This window comes from Ovis aries, chromosome 13 (assembly GCF_016772045.2).
Source record: "Ovis aries strain OAR_USU_Benz2616 breed Rambouillet chromosome 13, ARS-UI_Ramb_v3.0, whole genome shotgun sequence".
NCBI classification, from domain to species: Eukaryota; Metazoa; Chordata; class Mammalia; order Artiodactyla; family Bovidae; genus Ovis; species Ovis aries.
Window position 1 is genome coordinate 2,362,149 of NC_056066.1, and position 16,307 is coordinate 2,378,455.

Here is a 16,307-nt window from a genome sequence, read left to right on the forward strand (position 1 = left end):
AAATAATTATTCAGTGATAAGTTGGACACAAAAAAGGTTTTGGTAACTAGTAATTTTGGCTTAACAGCTGTGTGCATCTTGTCCAGTTTAGTTAAATTACCCTTGCTTCTGTTATCCATTTGTGCTTCCTTATGTGTGTGTCTGTCTGTCTGTGTGTGTGGTGAGAGGAGAGCATTGGTGGTGGTGGGAACTGCAGAGACAGAGTACATTTTCACATCTCAATATAAAGTAGAACAAAATATCTGTAAGCCAAAGCTGCAACAAAGCTTTAGCTTTCCTGTTTGATTCTACAAATACAAGTCAATTGCTTGTGCAACCAAGTACCAAGAGATACACCTAATAATTTAAATATTAATTTTATTTAGAATGTTTTGCATATTCCAGTCTTTTGCATATGGGTAAATTATCAAATAAAGGAGTTAAATAACAGTTATGTATCAATGCTATAAAACATTGTAGATTGGGGGTCTAATTTCTTCTTTATTGCAAATGATAAACATGGAAGAATGGAGAATTACATCTCTGCACTGACTCTCATGGTTAACATATTTTCCTGCCATCCGCATTGCCCTTCTTTACCTTTTACCTTAGATCAATTTGTCCACTTCCTTAAGATCTGCCTTCTTCAAGAGGCCTCCTTTGGTAAAACTGACCACCCCGAGATGGCTATCTTACTTTGTCTTTCCTTAAACATCTGTGCACACATGGTGCCAGGCAACCATATATCTTCATGTTTCTTATTTTCTTCCATCAAAATTACAAGTTCTATACATGCAGGGGTCTTTTCTTCCACATCTATGAAACAGTAGTCACTCAACGACATGCATGAGATTCACAGAGACTGAGTCAGTAAGTAAACACGTGCACCGAAGAGAATCCTTTGTAGGACTTAGAGGATCAAGAAGAGGTTTCATAGTCAGTGCACTTGGGTGACATGTGTGTTGACTGCCAGCAGCGTTGATGAAAACTGACACAGCTGTCATCCACATGAGTGTACATGCTTATGTTGGCTTCTTACTCTCTCTCCCATTCAAGAAAAGAAGAATGGACTGGATTCTAAAAATTTTTGTTACTATCTTCAAATAGGGCTTAAATAGTAAGTCTTTCTTCTTTACTACCTCTTTGCTAATCTTAAAGAACTAGAGATTTTGAGGATGATTAGAAAGTAATAAATGTTGGTGAAAGTTGTAGGTATAATGATCCAACTCCTATTACAACATAAGACTCACTACAGGTAGATGGATAAGTTAATGGTATTTGTAAAGCTATGTTTAAGATTAAACACCTAAAGGGATTTTATTTTTTAACTTTTTATTTTGTATTGTGGTGTAGCCAATTAACAATGCTGTGACAGTTTCAGGTGTACAGCAAAGGGACTCAGCCATGCATATAATGGTATCCTTTCTCCCCTAGACTCCCCTTCCATTCAGGCTGCCACATAACATTGAGCAGAGTTCCATGTGCTATACAGCAGGTCCTTGTTGCTCATCCATTTTAAATATAGCAGTGTGTACATGTCCATTCCAAACTCCCCACCTATAAAAGAATTTTAAATGAATTATTTTTTGAAAACGATTCTCCCAAGAAGAGGGATTAAAATTTTGTTTTCTTCTAACTCATTCAAGTACTGGTTAACAAGGAGATCATTTATGTCAGGTATAGAAAGAAAACATTTTCCAAAGTAACTGACATTTGACTTGTAAATCAGCTATGACAACATGAGATTAATGACCAGTGCTACTTCCTAATATTGCATTATTAAAGCAGATGATATACATTAACTCAACTGCTCTTTTAACACCTTATAACGGAAAATATCTGCAATAATGTGTAAGAGAGAAAGTATTCTAACTTTTACAGATATCTGTTATACATATATAATGGTATTTGTTTATCTTTGGGTTTCCAAAGTATCAAGTATGGTGCGAGTAGTGGTACTCAGTTAATGTTTATAATCTAAATTAATTTGTCTTTTGTTTTGAATGCTTTTATAATCATTGTTCACTTGGCCTAAACAGACAACCCCTGAGCTATTATCCTAATTTTTTAGATAAGGAACACTAAAATCTCTATAAGGTGATAAAAAATAAATACTGAATCTTGAGTGACTGAAATCTCTTTCTTTCCTCATTTCAGTACTGGAGGGAGAGAGGGAAAGAGAATATACAAATGCTTCATTATGTAATAGTCTCATTGCTTTCTGTTTTTTGCAGTACTGCAGGAAAATGTGTTTACTGACAGTTACTAACGTGATAAATCACTAGGCATACATAACTTTTACAACTTCCACTCTCGACTGGTGATAATTGACTTTGTATCAATCACAATTTTGCCTCAGGGATATATATATTCACTTAGGTAAATTTCTTGAGAAATATTTGGATGAAATATCAAAATACAGAGATAAAGATGTAAAATATAGTATAAACTTAAACATTACTTCATAATTTGAATTGCTCTTGATCTATTTATTGATATAGGAATAGGTTTGAAACAATAATCGTGTAGACACTTTGTAGCAAGCATAATGTCAGAATATTATTATATGTAAAACACCGATCTGTAACTTTCAGGAATATGAGTTAGAGATCTTAGGTTTTAGCTTGTTATTTGGTCATTGAATAAAGATTTTTTTTTTAATGAAAATCAACATATTGTATACTTTGGAGTCAAAGTATTATACAAGGAAAAATGAAAATGATCCCTGTGATGTTAAATCATGTGCTTTTTCTATTTTAATTTTACTGACCGTATGACACTGAAGAAGGTCTTTTAGTTTCTCTGAGTCTCAATTTTGGGGTATGTACAATCATAATAAGGTGTGTGCCTATCTTCTAAGGTTGTAGGGAGGATCAAATTTGTCAATGCACATGTGTAAGATGCCCCCTATTAAGACATTGTTATTTTGCTTATTATTCATATAATGAAATAGCCTTTAAGAATACGATATTTGGAGATCACTATAATTAAGATAGTGTATCTATTGCTGAAAGCTGATTCTGATTTATAGAGCAAAAATTTTAAAATTAAGCAAGCTACTGAAAATGTAAATATAGGAATTAACTCAGTAGTATATGTTTTTCTGTCCCACTGAAGGCTGGAGTGTAGTGTGTGTGTGTGTGTGTGTGTGTGTGTGTTTATGTAACTGTGATTGTCCTAAAAGAACCTAAATAACGCTCACAAACTTCGAGTTCACTTACATTCCTCTTGGCAGAGTAGCCACAATATAGTGAGCAAGGATGGCTGACCCCAGCGTTCCAAGTCCTCATACAATCAAAGAACAGACTCACAGAAAATAAGCCGGAATAGATATACTGCACTGACTGACGACCTCCTTTGAGGAGGCGTTAATTTAACTTTAAACCCTGATCTCACTGAGAGCAGGGGAGAGAGGGGATGTCTCCAAAATGCAGGAGCTGTTGCCATAGCATTTTCCTTCTCTCTTCCTGCCTACTCCTCCTCCCCCAAAGCAGCAACAAATGGTGCTCTACCGCTTTCTTTCAGGAACCGGATGCATTTTCAGAAGCCAGGACTCCAGTGGTGTGATGTCTTCACCACCTAATCACCGGTAGGGATATTGAAGAAGTCTGAGGTGCTAGTAAGTTTCTCAGGACAGAATCATCTTTGCGGATGCAACTGCAGCAGAGGAAACTGGGAGAAGCTGAGCCCTCCCAATTCTCACTGGACCTCTGCATGAGCCCAGCCACCGTCACTTCTGCAACACAGCCGAATTCTTTCAGCACTAGCAGACGAGTCCGGCTCCCTCGCCGCGCGTTCCTCCCCTCCGCAGTGAACGGACTCGCATCAGCCCGCTCGGGTGCCGTCCGCGCCGCGGCCGCCCGCGCACCGAGCTCTCGCCCGCCTCCTGCCCCCTCTCGCGGCCCCCGCCCCTCGCTCGTCCGGCTCACTCCAGCCGTCACTTGGAGGGATTCCCTCTCGGGCGGCCTCTGCAGCAGCACCCGCTGGCCTTATTCGCGGCTCCGGGAGCATGGATCTCCGCAGAAGAGCCCTTCTCGGCGTGGATGGACTTCGAGTTCTCCTGATGCTGTTCCGTGAGTAGCGTTTTGGGGACGGTCAGAGCAGGGCGCACTCTTTGCAGAGAACGGAACGGGCACCGTACGGCAGGCAGGTAGCTTAAGGTCAAAACGTGGACGTAACGTTTTGCGGGTTGGTTCTCTTTGTGGGGGCAGGGGGTTGCGGAGGGCCTTCCCCTTGGTAGCAGGGAATTCCCCAGAGAGCCACACACCTGTATGGCAACCAGACGTGGTGCTCACACGGGCCTGCTTCGTGGCTTAGACCATTGGCGAGACACCTTTGTTTTAAAAGCCTAAAATGAGGAAAAAAAGGCCAGTCGGATTCCAAGTCAGTAAGGCTTTAAAGGTTTTCTAATTTAATTTTATTACAAATTAACAGCAGTCGAATTTGTTGCCGCTGGGGCAGAGAAACGGCCCGCAAAGCGCATGGTAGCCGGCGAGGAACTTCATCACCCCGAAGCCTGCGGACTGTGATGTCTCTCCACCTTGAGCCCCAGACGCGTGGGCTCGCTGAGCCCTGAACAGATAGGATTTGTTTTTTTCCGCAGATACAGTGACTCGAATCATGGCAGAACAAGAAGTGGAAAATCTCTCAGGCCTTTCCACTAACCCTGAAAAAGATATATTTGTGGTGCGGGAAAATGGGACGACGTGTCTCATGGCAGAGTTTGCAGCCAAATTTATTGTCCCTTATGATGTGTGGGCCAGCAATTACGTGGATGTAAGGCACTTTTTCCCTCCCGGCTTGTTCCTAGGGCTCCAGGGGCGAAGGGCACCCTCCCTCAAGACCCCGTGAAGACCTGGGTCGCCCGCCTTCCCCCCTAAGCCCTGCAGGCTGCTCCTGAATGCTGCATGGGGGTTCCGGCTTGTAACGCCTTCTGCTCGCCCCGCCTGCTTGGAAAGTAACCCCCCCTCTCTCCGCTCCCCTAACGGCCGGCCGGGTCTGCACGCAGAGCATCTAACCGCATGTTCCCGGACCTGGGAGCGCGCGTGAAGGAGCGCCCAGGCGCGCCAGACCCGGAGTTTGGACCCGCCGCCCTTGACAGCCCCCACGGGGCCCCGCGCGCTGAGGGGGTGCGGGGCGTCTGTGTTCCCAGCTGATCACGGAGCAAGCAGATATCTCATTGACCCGGGGAGCCGAGGTGAAGGGCCACTGTGGCCACGACGAGTCGGAGCTGCAGGTGTTCTGGGTGGATCGCGCGTACGCACTCAAAATGCTGTTTCTAAAGGTAACTGCTAGCGAGGCTGACCGAGCCCCTGCAGACTCCGGGGGGTGCGGGTGGGTAGCGGCCGCCCCTCTGCCTCCCCGGCCCTCTCTGCGCCGGCGGTTCACGCGCACCTCCGCCGCTCGGCAGGAAAGTCACAACACGTCCCAGGGACCCGAGGCAACGTGGAAGCTGAGCAAAGTCCAGTTTGTCTACGACTCCTCAGAGAAGACCCACTTTAAAGACGCAGTCAGTGGTGAGTAGAGGTCAGCAGGGCTGGAGAGGGACCCTGGGGAAGAGCACACGCTGCTGGGATCACAGGTGTGGAAGCGGAATTCCTTAGGGTTTTGGAAACGCCCCAGGCTGGCTCTCAGGGGTGGAAGAAGGAAGCGCGCCTCAGTCCTCTGGCCTTCAGGCCTGGGAGACGCGCCGCAGACTCGGGGCCTGAAGGCCTTCGCCCACCGCCTGACTCGGGATGGGACGCCTCCTGAGGGCCTGTCTGCCCGGGATTGCCTCAGGATGGTTTTCTCAAGATTTGTCCTTTAGAGGAACGCGGAGAAGGACTAAGGCTGTGTTTTTATTTACTTCTGCCTTCCCCCCTCCTCCTTTTAAAAAGTTCTTATGCGCTAAAACACCAAGGGGGCAGTTATGACTTTCATTTTGGGTCAGAATTTGCTGGCCTTTCAGATCTTTCGGCCCATGGCTTGGGCCTCACCGCATCTTCAGTCTACTGCAGACACCCCAGAGTGGATTCTGAACCGTGTCCTGAATGTATTACTTTTTTTCATGCCTATCACTACAACAGTTCACCCAGATCCTCCAAAAATATCGTGGCAAGGAACATCCAAGCTCCAAATAATAATGTTGGCATCTTCAGGCACCATCCAAGATCACACTGAAATTTATATATTTATTTTGTAGATTATCTGATCTACTAATAAAGAAGCCATCCATCACCTGGGCACCTGAGTTAGGACACGATTTTTATTGAATATATACAAAAATACATAGATCATCTCTTCCATTTCACCCCTTATCAATCAAGTGAAAAGGGCAATTTCATCTCTTTATCAAAGTTTATGTTCAAATGTTTCCCACAGTTAAATTAGACTGAAGAAAGAAAAATCTTAATCCTGGGAAGGAGAGAAGGGAGGGTGGTAGGCTTCCAGAAATTATGTATCTGTACAGGGGCATCAGCCCAGAGCACTAGCAGCCACCGTGCTTTGCTGAGAAAGATATTTTATATTTTGCAGAGCAGTGTGAGATGTAGAAAACCAAGTCACTGTTCTTTGCATATTTTTGGAATCTCTGTTAGATTTTATTATAAAGGGTTGGAGGTTTAGGTATCACTCTCTGCTTCCAAAAAGAATTTCCAGATTACTGTTTAAGGAGCCCATGCTCATGAAAGGACAGGGGCATTAACATTTGCAGAGTCTTAGCCAGAGAGAGTAACAGGGCATGTCAGCGAGTGGGCTAAGAGGCAAGAGCCAGCTGTCTGGATCACCACAAGGAAGATTCTGCTAGCCACAGGCACCTGACCATTGCTTTGGACCCTTCCTGCAGCTGGGAAGCACACAGCCAACTCGCATCACCTCTCTGCCTTGGTCACCCCAGCCGGGAAGTCCTATGAATGTCAAGCTCAGCAGACCATCTCACTAGCCTCCAGCGACCCACAGAAGACAGTCACCATGATCCTGTCCGCGGTCCACATCCAGCCCTTTGACATCATCTCTGACTTTGTCTTCAGTGAAGGTAGGTGGGTGGGGGAGTCCGGAGGAAGGAAAGAATCCGAGGTTGACTCAGGCTGGAGACGGAAGGTGACCTGTAGGGCACCAGGCTGCTACCCTTGGGTTGTCTCTAGGGTAGCATGGCCCTGCCTCCCTCTGTGATGCTTCTTAAAGACTGCAGGAAGCCGACTGAAAAAAATGGCTCTTCCTGCTCTTTCTTTCTCCTTCAAGTCCTTCTTTTCCTCTCTCCTTCTCCCTCTGTTCCTTTTCTCCTCCCTCCCAATTTCCCTTATTTTTTCCATTGTTTTCTTTCTCTCCTCCTTTGGCAAAAGAGGAAATTGGATAGGAAGACAGTCAGTTGGAAAAAAGCCTAGAATTTGATGCAAGTTTCCCAAGGAAAAAGCAGCTGAAAATTCCAAGCAGTTATCTAGAGAGCCGTGGATTGGAGAAAGGTCTTTGCTTGTATGGGTCTCAGTATCTTCATGGTCTCTAGACATGTCCAGCCCTAGGTTCTACCACTATAAATCTAAGTTTTGTGTGACCAAAATGCAATAAGGGTGTGTGTGTGTGTGTGTGTGTGTGTGTGTGTGTACATGCGCAGGTTACACAGAGAGACTCGTGAAGCTGTGCCTCTGTTCAACGTTCATATTTACAAGGAGGGACACCAGAGAGGCCCCAAGGAGGGAAGGCTCCCTGATCTTCTCCCTCTCAGGAGTGCAACAAGCTGCTTCTCAGTCTGTTCCAGCCCTGAAAGGAGATCAGGCAGGATCTAGCGGAGGAGAGTTTAGACGATCCACATTCTCTTGGTTTTCTGCATCCCAGCAGAAGTAGGGGAGCTCACATTCTGCAGTTTGTCCAAACCTAGCAACAGTTTACACTGGGCAAGCATAGGGAAAGTGAATTCCTCTAGTCGTTTGTTTTTTCTCTCTGTGTTGTCTAGAAGGGGCTTCCCAGGTAGGTCAAGGTAAAGAATCCACCTGCAATGCAAGAGACTCAGGTTCGATCCCTGGGTCGGGAAGATGCCCTGGAGGAGGAAATGGCAACCTATACCAGTATTGCCTGGGAAATTCCATGGACAGAGGAGCCTGGCGGGCGATAGTCCATGGGGTCACAAAGGAGTTGGACACAACTGAGTGACTAAGCATCAACAATTGTCTAGAGGAGGTTGCTAGAGACAGTTTGATATTCTCATTTATTCTTTGTGGTTAAAAAATGAGATTTTGGTTGCATTATGGATGCTCACCTTTGGGCTGGGGATCCCCAGGTGAATGCCACCATTTAAATGTGTAGAATATTAGGGAATCTGCCTCTGGTCACACGAAAATCATTAAAGAATTCCCAAGGTGTCCAGCTTTCATCAACTACCCCTCTCAAAGCACACAGAATAGAATCCCTCCCCACAAGATTATTCAGAAGGCATTTGGGAATTCCTCAGTTAAACTCTCCTTGAGGGAAAGGTCTCGTTCTTTCTTGTCATCATATTATTTAGCACCTAATACAGTGCTTGGCACATTGCAGATGCCCTGTGAACTCCAGCTGAACTGACATTCCGAAGCTGTGGACTCAGTTAATGTGTGCATTGCATGCGCTTAGTCACTCAGTCGTGTCCGACTCTCTGTGACCCCCTGGACTGGAGCCCGCCAGGCTCCTCTATCCATGGGGATTCTCCAGGCAAGAGTACTGGAGTGGGTTGCCGTGCCCTCCTCCAGGGGATCTTTCCCACCCAGGGACTGAACCTGCATCCCTAAAGTCTCCTGCTTCGGCAGGCAGGTTCTTACCACCAGTTCCACCTGAGAAGCCCCAGGCTCAACTAATAGAGAGCTGCAAACGCTTCAGTGCTAAACAAATCAGAATTCAATAGATTTAGAACAGCAGTGCCGCATTCCCCTGTTATGCGGAGTATGGGCTATTCCATCTTAATGTGTTTTCTACAAAATTGAAACTAAATGTCAAGATGTTAACACTCAAAAATACTGTTGGTTATGAAGGTATTTATAAAATGGAAGTGTCTTTCTTAAACTCAAAATATTAAATGTAATGAAAAGTAATTGGACTTAGTTGGTGACCAGGAATTCGTTTTGAAAATATTGGATCATGGAGTCCTCAGAGTCCCTGCCGCAGACACTTTTGAGTTTATGCGTGTACCTGCAGTAGTCCCTAATTGCTCTTTGTGTTTTCCTGGCCTGCTGTTTTTAGGCACTTCTTCACTTCTTTGTACCACTGGTGCTAGAATTGCTGCTCTTACTGTTTCCTTACATCTCACCCCAACCCATCATGGGTTATTTCTAAATTGTTGCTTATAGTCATTTATGACTGGAGAAATCAGATCTCACGGATGTTAAAATTGTGTACAAAATAAGAGTAAATGGGTACCAAATAAAGATCGGGGATACTTTCCTAAAAATCAGTGATTATTTTAGCATAGACTTAATGATCTCTGTACAAAAAGCAATTTTAATCCAGTTCCAGGATCTAAATGGATAGTTTTAGAGAGTTTGTAAAGACGTGTAACTTCCTAAATGCAGATATATTCAGCACAGGCAAATTGGACTTGTCTCACCAAGGCTTTTCTGGGTAATAATTAGGATGTTGCCTCCTGTATGGTGCCTTGGGGCTCAGGCCTTGATGCTCCTGGGAAGAGGCAGGCCTCGGTTCAGTAGCTCATTGGATCGGTGTGCTTTTGTGTGGCTGGGCTTCTTTTGTTCCTGGCTCCTCCTGTCTGTGCCTCTCAGCACCTGCCCCCAGTATGTTTTGTAAGAGGCCATTTCACTTGTTTTAGTGGAATCTGAAAGATTGCTTTTGGAGTGCCTTTTCAGAACCCGGCACTTGGCTCCCACTCCCCAGAACAGAAGGGGACTCTGGATGTCTGGCTGCTGCCCGTGCGGGTGTGAGTGGGGGCTGCCTGCGTTCCAGTGGGGTGGTGGTGTCTGGTCACATGTCTGACACCCCCTGCAGGGCTGTGTACACGGCTTCTGGCATGTGCACGCAGGATCCGCCGCATGAGGGCGTCAGGTGAAAAGTCGGTTCCCTGGCGCCTGACCTAGTCTCCCACCTGCCTCCTTCATAGATTCTGAGACAAACGAGGATGGCTCAGTGAAACGGGTTAGTGGACACGCACACAGCACTCACAGAGCCGCTCAAGTGGGGCTGACATCTTTATCACACAGACCCCTTTAGGACGTTGAACTCGGCTGCAGTACTGATCCCGGGTGTGTCTCGTAGCCCCGCCGGCGCCATCTGCACGGTGCCCAGCTCTGGCGATCTTTTATCCGCGGTCTGGAGGCGGGGCCCACGACGCCCGGGTGATGCTGCTGGTCCACAGCAAACTAACTGTAGGCGCCCCGGCGGCGGGGGGATTTTGAGCCGATTCAGGAAAATGATATGAAGATAAGAGGCAGTAACGCGCAAGCTTCCTGGGGGCACTTGGGCACGGCTGTGTGGGGAAAGCCCTCCACAGCAATGGGACCATCCCGAGGAAGGTCTCTGGGGGCCGCTATCCTGGTGATGGGGAGGGGGTGTGAGGGGGTTTTAGTGTCTGGGTGATGTCCCCTGACAGCGTGGGGAGGGGTCCTGGGGTCGCAGAGCTCGGGGCAGCAGAGCTCAGGGCTTTATCTGTCTCTTCAATGGGTGACAGCTGTTGGGTGAGGTTTGTATCCAAAGCAGATAGGCCCTAAATGACTAGAAATTCAGGCCATTTTATTAGATGGTTTTTTAGATGTTTACATGTTTAGCTGTTTGGACGTTTTTTAAAATAAGTGAATGTGTCAAAATTTGAGTTTGGCACAGGTGGGCTTTTGAGTTAATGGATCTCAGCCTGCAGTGCAAACGTAACCCACCAAGGGGCCAATCTGTATAGGCTGGCTTCTTCCTATAAAACACACACTTGGTGTGGTGATGCTCAACCTGCAGTTCAGGGCAGCTCGTGTGTCCCTGCTGTGTGGGGCCCCTTGTCCTTCCCCAGTTTGTTCCTGGTGGTGGGGCCCTTTGAGGTTCAGGAGACTTTTGTGATGGGGGTGGTGCCTCCCCGGGAGGGAGCAGAGCAGGCTGAGTGTTTCAGTGGCTTGAGGTAAAGGCAGCTCTCATGCGTAATGACAGAAGAAATGGAACGGGACAAGGTGCCTCTGTGCCCCTTTGTGAAACGTTCGGGTTTAATGGGCATTTATGTCACCACATATACACTGCAGCTGTTTAGCCGCTAAGTCGCGTCGGACTCTTTGCGACCCCATGGAGGTAGCCCACCAGGCTCCTCCGTCCATGGGATTTCCCAGACAAGAATACTGGAGCGGGTTGCCATTTCCGGGGCCTCCTTAATTCTCAAGGGGAGACACAGACAGAGAGACCTGTGAAGGATGGACTGAGGCCCCCGTTTAAGTGGAGAAACTGAGGCTCAGGGAGGTGAAGTAACCAGCCAGGGCTGTGCTCTGGGGGCTGCCAGCACTGTGACCGGAGCCTGTCTTTGGGTATCAGATCCTGTACGCTTAGCATCTTCAAGTCTCTCAGCTGCTCCTGCTGAGAAACTGTACCAAACCCGTGAAAGCAGGGGCCACCTTCAGAAAGGTGGTCGGGTGCCCTGAGTTCCTGAGCTCTTTATCATCGTTGCTAACAGTGTGATTGGGAGATACCACTTGATCTGCACTTAACCAGAACGCTGGGAAAGCAGTCTGTATTTTATTGAAAATGAATGCACACCACCCCCAGCAGAGTGCCCCGAGGCTGGCTGCCGTGCTGCAGGCCAGGGAGGGGTGTGCTGGTGCTGACCCAGAGCATTGCAGGTGCCTATGGTTGACGTGGGGCCTCCCAGCCAGGAAAATAGCGCCTGGGTAACCGAGCCTTCTCAGGGCCTCCTGGAGAAGCATCCAGAGAGAGACAGTCCTGTTATTAACACTGCAGAGAGCTGCGTCCAGGGCTGGAACGCAAAGACCCAGCGCAGGGCCGTGTCGCCAGCCAGTCACAGAAAACTGTGTTCTTGCTACTATCCTGAAGCCTAGTGTTTTAGGTGGGGCTCCCCAAGAAACAATCCTCTGTAAGGACGTAAGGGCAGGTAGCTACCTACCGTTAGGTAGGGTTGTGTGTGTGTGTGTGTGTGTGTGTGAAGTCGTGTCTGACTCTTTGCGGCCCCGTGAACTGTAGCCCGCCAGGCTCCTCTGTCCATGGGATTCTCCAGGCAAGAATTCTGGAGTGGGTTGCCATCCTTCTCCAGGGGATCTTCCTAACCCAGGGACTGAACCCAGGTCTCATGTATTGCAGGCAGACGCTTTATCCTCTGAGCCACCAGGGAAGCCAGGGTTAGTTAGGGTTAGAAACACCTAACCCTATTTAGGTGTTTCTAAAAAGCATTGCTCAGGGAGTAGAAAAGTTAGGTGGGAAAGCTAGCAGCTAGTGTGGGTGTGTCGGAGAAGGCAATGGCACCCCACTCCAGTACTCTTGCCTGGAAAATCCCATGGGCGGAGGAGCCTGGTGGGCTGCAGTCCATGGAGCCGCTAAGAGTCGGACAGGACTGAGCAACTTCACTTTCCCTTTTCACTTTCCTGCACTGGAGAAGGAAATGGCAACCCACTCCAGTGTTGTTGCCTGGAGAATCCCAGGGACGGGGGAGCCTGGTGGGCTGCCGTCTATGGGGTCGCACAGGGTCGGACACGACTGAAGCGACTTAGCAGCAGCAGCAGCAGTGCAGGTGTGTAAGTGAGCAGGTCGCCCCGTGAGCACCGGGGCTCACCCTGATGGAGACCCTGGGAAAGAGTGTGAGTTACCTGCCAACGGCCATCCGCCTCTGATGGCTCTCTGGGCCGTCTAAGCTGCGCTGGAGTTAGAGTCCATGGGAATGGGTGGGAACGGTGACTGCCAAGGGCCTAAGACCCGGTGCCTGTGTGCTGCGCCTCGGTCTGTGGTGTGGGAACCCTCCCGTCCTGGTGGAGCTCACAGTGGGAGAGAGTTTATACAGCTCTTCCTGTGCACGCTGTTCCTGGCACACAGCAGCTTCCGTCAGTTAACCGCTTTTCCCGTTTACTGTTGAGCTTACATCTTGCTGAGCGCATCCGCTTGTCTCCAACCAAAGATCTCCAAAGCCCACTCATCTTAGCGCTTTTTCAGTACACAAAATACATTTCGCTGAAGTTACAGGAGCCCGCCCAGAGGAAATACGGAAAGAGGAGCAAGCCCGTTCCTTTGGCTGCCCCATCAGACGGCAGGGCACGCACAGCTGGTGTCCCTGCCCACTTTCTGCAGCGGGAGGGCCCCGAGACACCAGCAGAGCCGAGCAGTCTGCTTGCCCGTCTCCACGCTGCCTGTTTGGAGACATTGAAGAGTTCTTAAACTTTTGCTCATCTCAGGGAGTAAGGACAGCTTTAAAATGCCGTGGTCATCAGAAAAAACAGAATAAATCTCACATCCGGGAGAACACCCTAAGATGCATCAGGATTGCAATGGTGGCGCCAGGGTTGCGGTTGAGGGCACCTGAGCTGGCACCTGGCGGCCGCCCATCACACCTCTTCTATCTGATCTGACCAGATCTTGTTCTTTCCATAGACTGCTCTGGTGGTTGCTTTTTTCCAGTCGTAGACCCTGTGCCTCTGTTTTGTGTTCTCTAGAACCGTGCGCACAGCCATGGTAGAGGTGTGGGGGAGCCCCAAAGCTGTGGAGGCAGACAGAGAGTCAGGGGTCTCTGAGGGCCCAAGGCTGGATGCTGAGCTGGGCTAAGCCGAGGGATGCTTTTCTCCCAGGCAGGGGTCAGGGGCAGCCATCCTCCGTGGTTACATAACCTGTGGGTTAACTCATCAGTTTCCTGCACAGGATCTTAACTCTGGTGTCCGTAGGGTTTGTGGATAGAATTCCCAGGGGTCTGCAAATGTCAAAGGCAAACATTCCCATCTTTATTTTCACTGATTTCAAATTAATATTTAACATTTCCTTCGATTATAAATAAAGGTAACAACCCACAGTGGTATTAGTCATACCCATGACTTTGTCACTAGCAGAAATCATAGACATTTTCTTTCCACATTTTGCGCAGATCTTGCAAAGTAACAATTACGCTGCTCACTGCTTTGCAATCAAAGCCAGCCTACCTGTGTGCTAATAAATACATATATAACTGTCCCCTGAATTATTTTAAAATACTCTAATAGCTGATTTCAGTGTAGTCCATTTTCTGTGTAATCTTATGTTTTTCATTTTATGCATTTATAAGCATTTTTCTGAGAAGGGAAGATGGTTTCATCACACTGATACCAAAAAGAGGATAACTCTGCTTTAGTGGGTCATGACCAGCACTATTCTATTTATTTTTAATTGTACTCATGGCTACTATTTGTCACGATGATGTAGTAAGGATACACAGCTGGATCACAAGCGAAGAAGGCGCAGTGGCTTCCGGAGGAACCCACGTACAAGTTTCCTCGTGGTGCAGCGTGCAGACTCTAGGGCGCCCAGACTTTGCCGGTTGCGGCTCACAGGCTTCAGTGGTTGCAGCATGCGGACTCTAGGGCGCCCAGACTTCGCTGGTTGTGGCTCACAGGCTTTAGTTGCCTGAGGGATGTGGAATCTTCCCAGAGCAGAGACTGAACCCAGTGTTCCTTGCATTGCAAAGTTCCTTGTCCGCTGTACCACCAGGAAAGTCCTGGATGTTTTAATAACCTAGGCTAGGAACCCAATGACTTGAATGTTGTCCTATTTAATTGATGTTTTTATTTTACACCGTATAGAAGTATTAAGGGGTTAAGTCTTAGAGTTGGTTGGGAAATACTGTTTCTGAAGAAAACATCTCCCTAAAGTTTCCTTGAGAAATCTTCTTCTGGGAAGGGGGTGGATATAATTGCTTTACAATGTTACGCTAGTTTCTGTTGTACAACAGTGTGAATCAGCTATGTAGTATATGCATATCTCCTCCCTTTTTTTGAGAAATCTTTTCATCTCTATCTGCCTTTTGGTTTTCTTAAGCAGACTTAATTAATCATAATTCAGAATATTTTGGTAGGAATTAATCATAATTCAGGATCTTTTGGTAGGAGCTCATTGCCTTTTTCTTTAACATTTCAGAGCATAAATGCCCAGTGGATGAGCGGGAGCAGCTGGAGGAGACCTTGCCGCTGATTTTGGGGCTCATCCTGGGCCTCGTCATTGTGGTCACGCTGGTCATTTACCACATCCATCACAAGATGACTGCCAACCAGGTCCAGATCCCTAGGGACCGGTCCCAATATAAGCACATGGGCTAGAGGCCGCTGGGCAGACAGCCCCCAGCCGCCGCACCCCCGCCCTGGCTGGATCAGGCAGAGAAACAACAGCACTTCACACCTGCACATGGGATATACCAACATAGCTCCAGTCAAACAGACTTGGGTACGCAAGGCTTGCTTGGCCTGCATCCATGCTTAAACAGGGATGGGGGGATTCGTTTGGATTCATGGGGTGAATGACATAGCCTTTCTCGGCTGAGAGGTAGGAGGGGTGGGGTCAGCCAGCTGTTATGCTCATGGTGGCTTGGCCTTGACGCTCCAAGGAGCAATGCATACAACTTGGAGGAATATCTGGCTCTGAAGTGCAAGGGCTGGAACCACAGTTCTTTTGGAAAGACACCCCTTAAGGTTCAAGAGGAACACTGGATGCTCCGCTCCCTTGAGCACAGATGGCTTATCCTATACTATCGTCAGTGCACACAAAATACAGCCTCATGCTCCCTGCAGCAAGACCCCTGAACGTGATCCATGCTTCTGGCTGGCATTCTGCATGTCTTGTGATTGTCTCGGGAATGTTTCACTGCTCCCTGCACCCAGCGAATTCACAGCACAAGAACTTGTTTAACGTAACTATGCAGAGTTGTTTGGACTTTATGTCAGGTCCAGGTATGGGGACCTGAAGAATCAATCCATGTGAGCTTGTCTCTCAAAATGAATTAAAACACACTACTGTCTAGTATTTGGCTGCTTTCTTGAAACAAGTCAACAAAACTAAAAATGGCCTGTGTGGCATCCATAGGCGAGAAGGGGGATGATGAAGATGGGCTTTTCATTCCTGTAAGAGGAAGAGCCAAGAAAGAGCAGGAAAATAATAGCAGGGATGGAGGAGTTGGCTTTTCCAGGTGAAAACCATGGATTTGTTTTGGCAAATATAAATAGGTTTAATGATGGCACCTCTTCACTTGATCTTACCTAAAAAGCCGAGAAGTGATAATAATGGCGCCTCTTGAATGGTTGGTCTAAAATAGTTTCTGATGTTTCTTGATCTTGAGTCTGGCATTTCATTTTGTATTAAAAAGCTGGACCGAACATAGTAGCTTGGACTGAATTTTGAGATAAAATGTAACCTACTGAGTTCCTTAGAGGAAGGTACGTAGCTTGGATTTC

General features: G+C 47.4%; 1 protein-coding gene across 2 annotated transcripts; it reads left to right on the forward strand.

Moving 5' to 3' along the window:
- Positions 1-3,906: 3,906 nt before the first annotated feature.
- On the forward strand, positions 3,907-15,879 carry LAMP5 (lysosomal associated membrane protein family member 5). 2 transcript variants are annotated; one of them, XM_015099527.4, is made up of 6 exons: positions 3,907-4,052; positions 4,583-4,755; positions 5,132-5,263; positions 5,390-5,495; positions 6,803-6,991; positions 15,001-15,879. In XM_015099527.4, the coding sequence occupies exons 1-6, from the start codon at positions 3,989-3,991 to the stop codon at positions 15,177-15,179; spliced, it is 843 nt and encodes a 280-aa protein (XP_014955013.1). In that variant the 5' UTR covers positions 3,907-3,988; the 3' UTR covers positions 15,180-15,879. The 2 variants fall into 2 exon arrangements, with proteins under 2 accessions (XP_014955013.1, XP_027832271.1); XM_027976470.3 differs by having other exon boundaries at positions 6,854-6,991.
- The last annotated feature ends 428 nt before the right edge of the window (positions 15,880-16,307 follow it).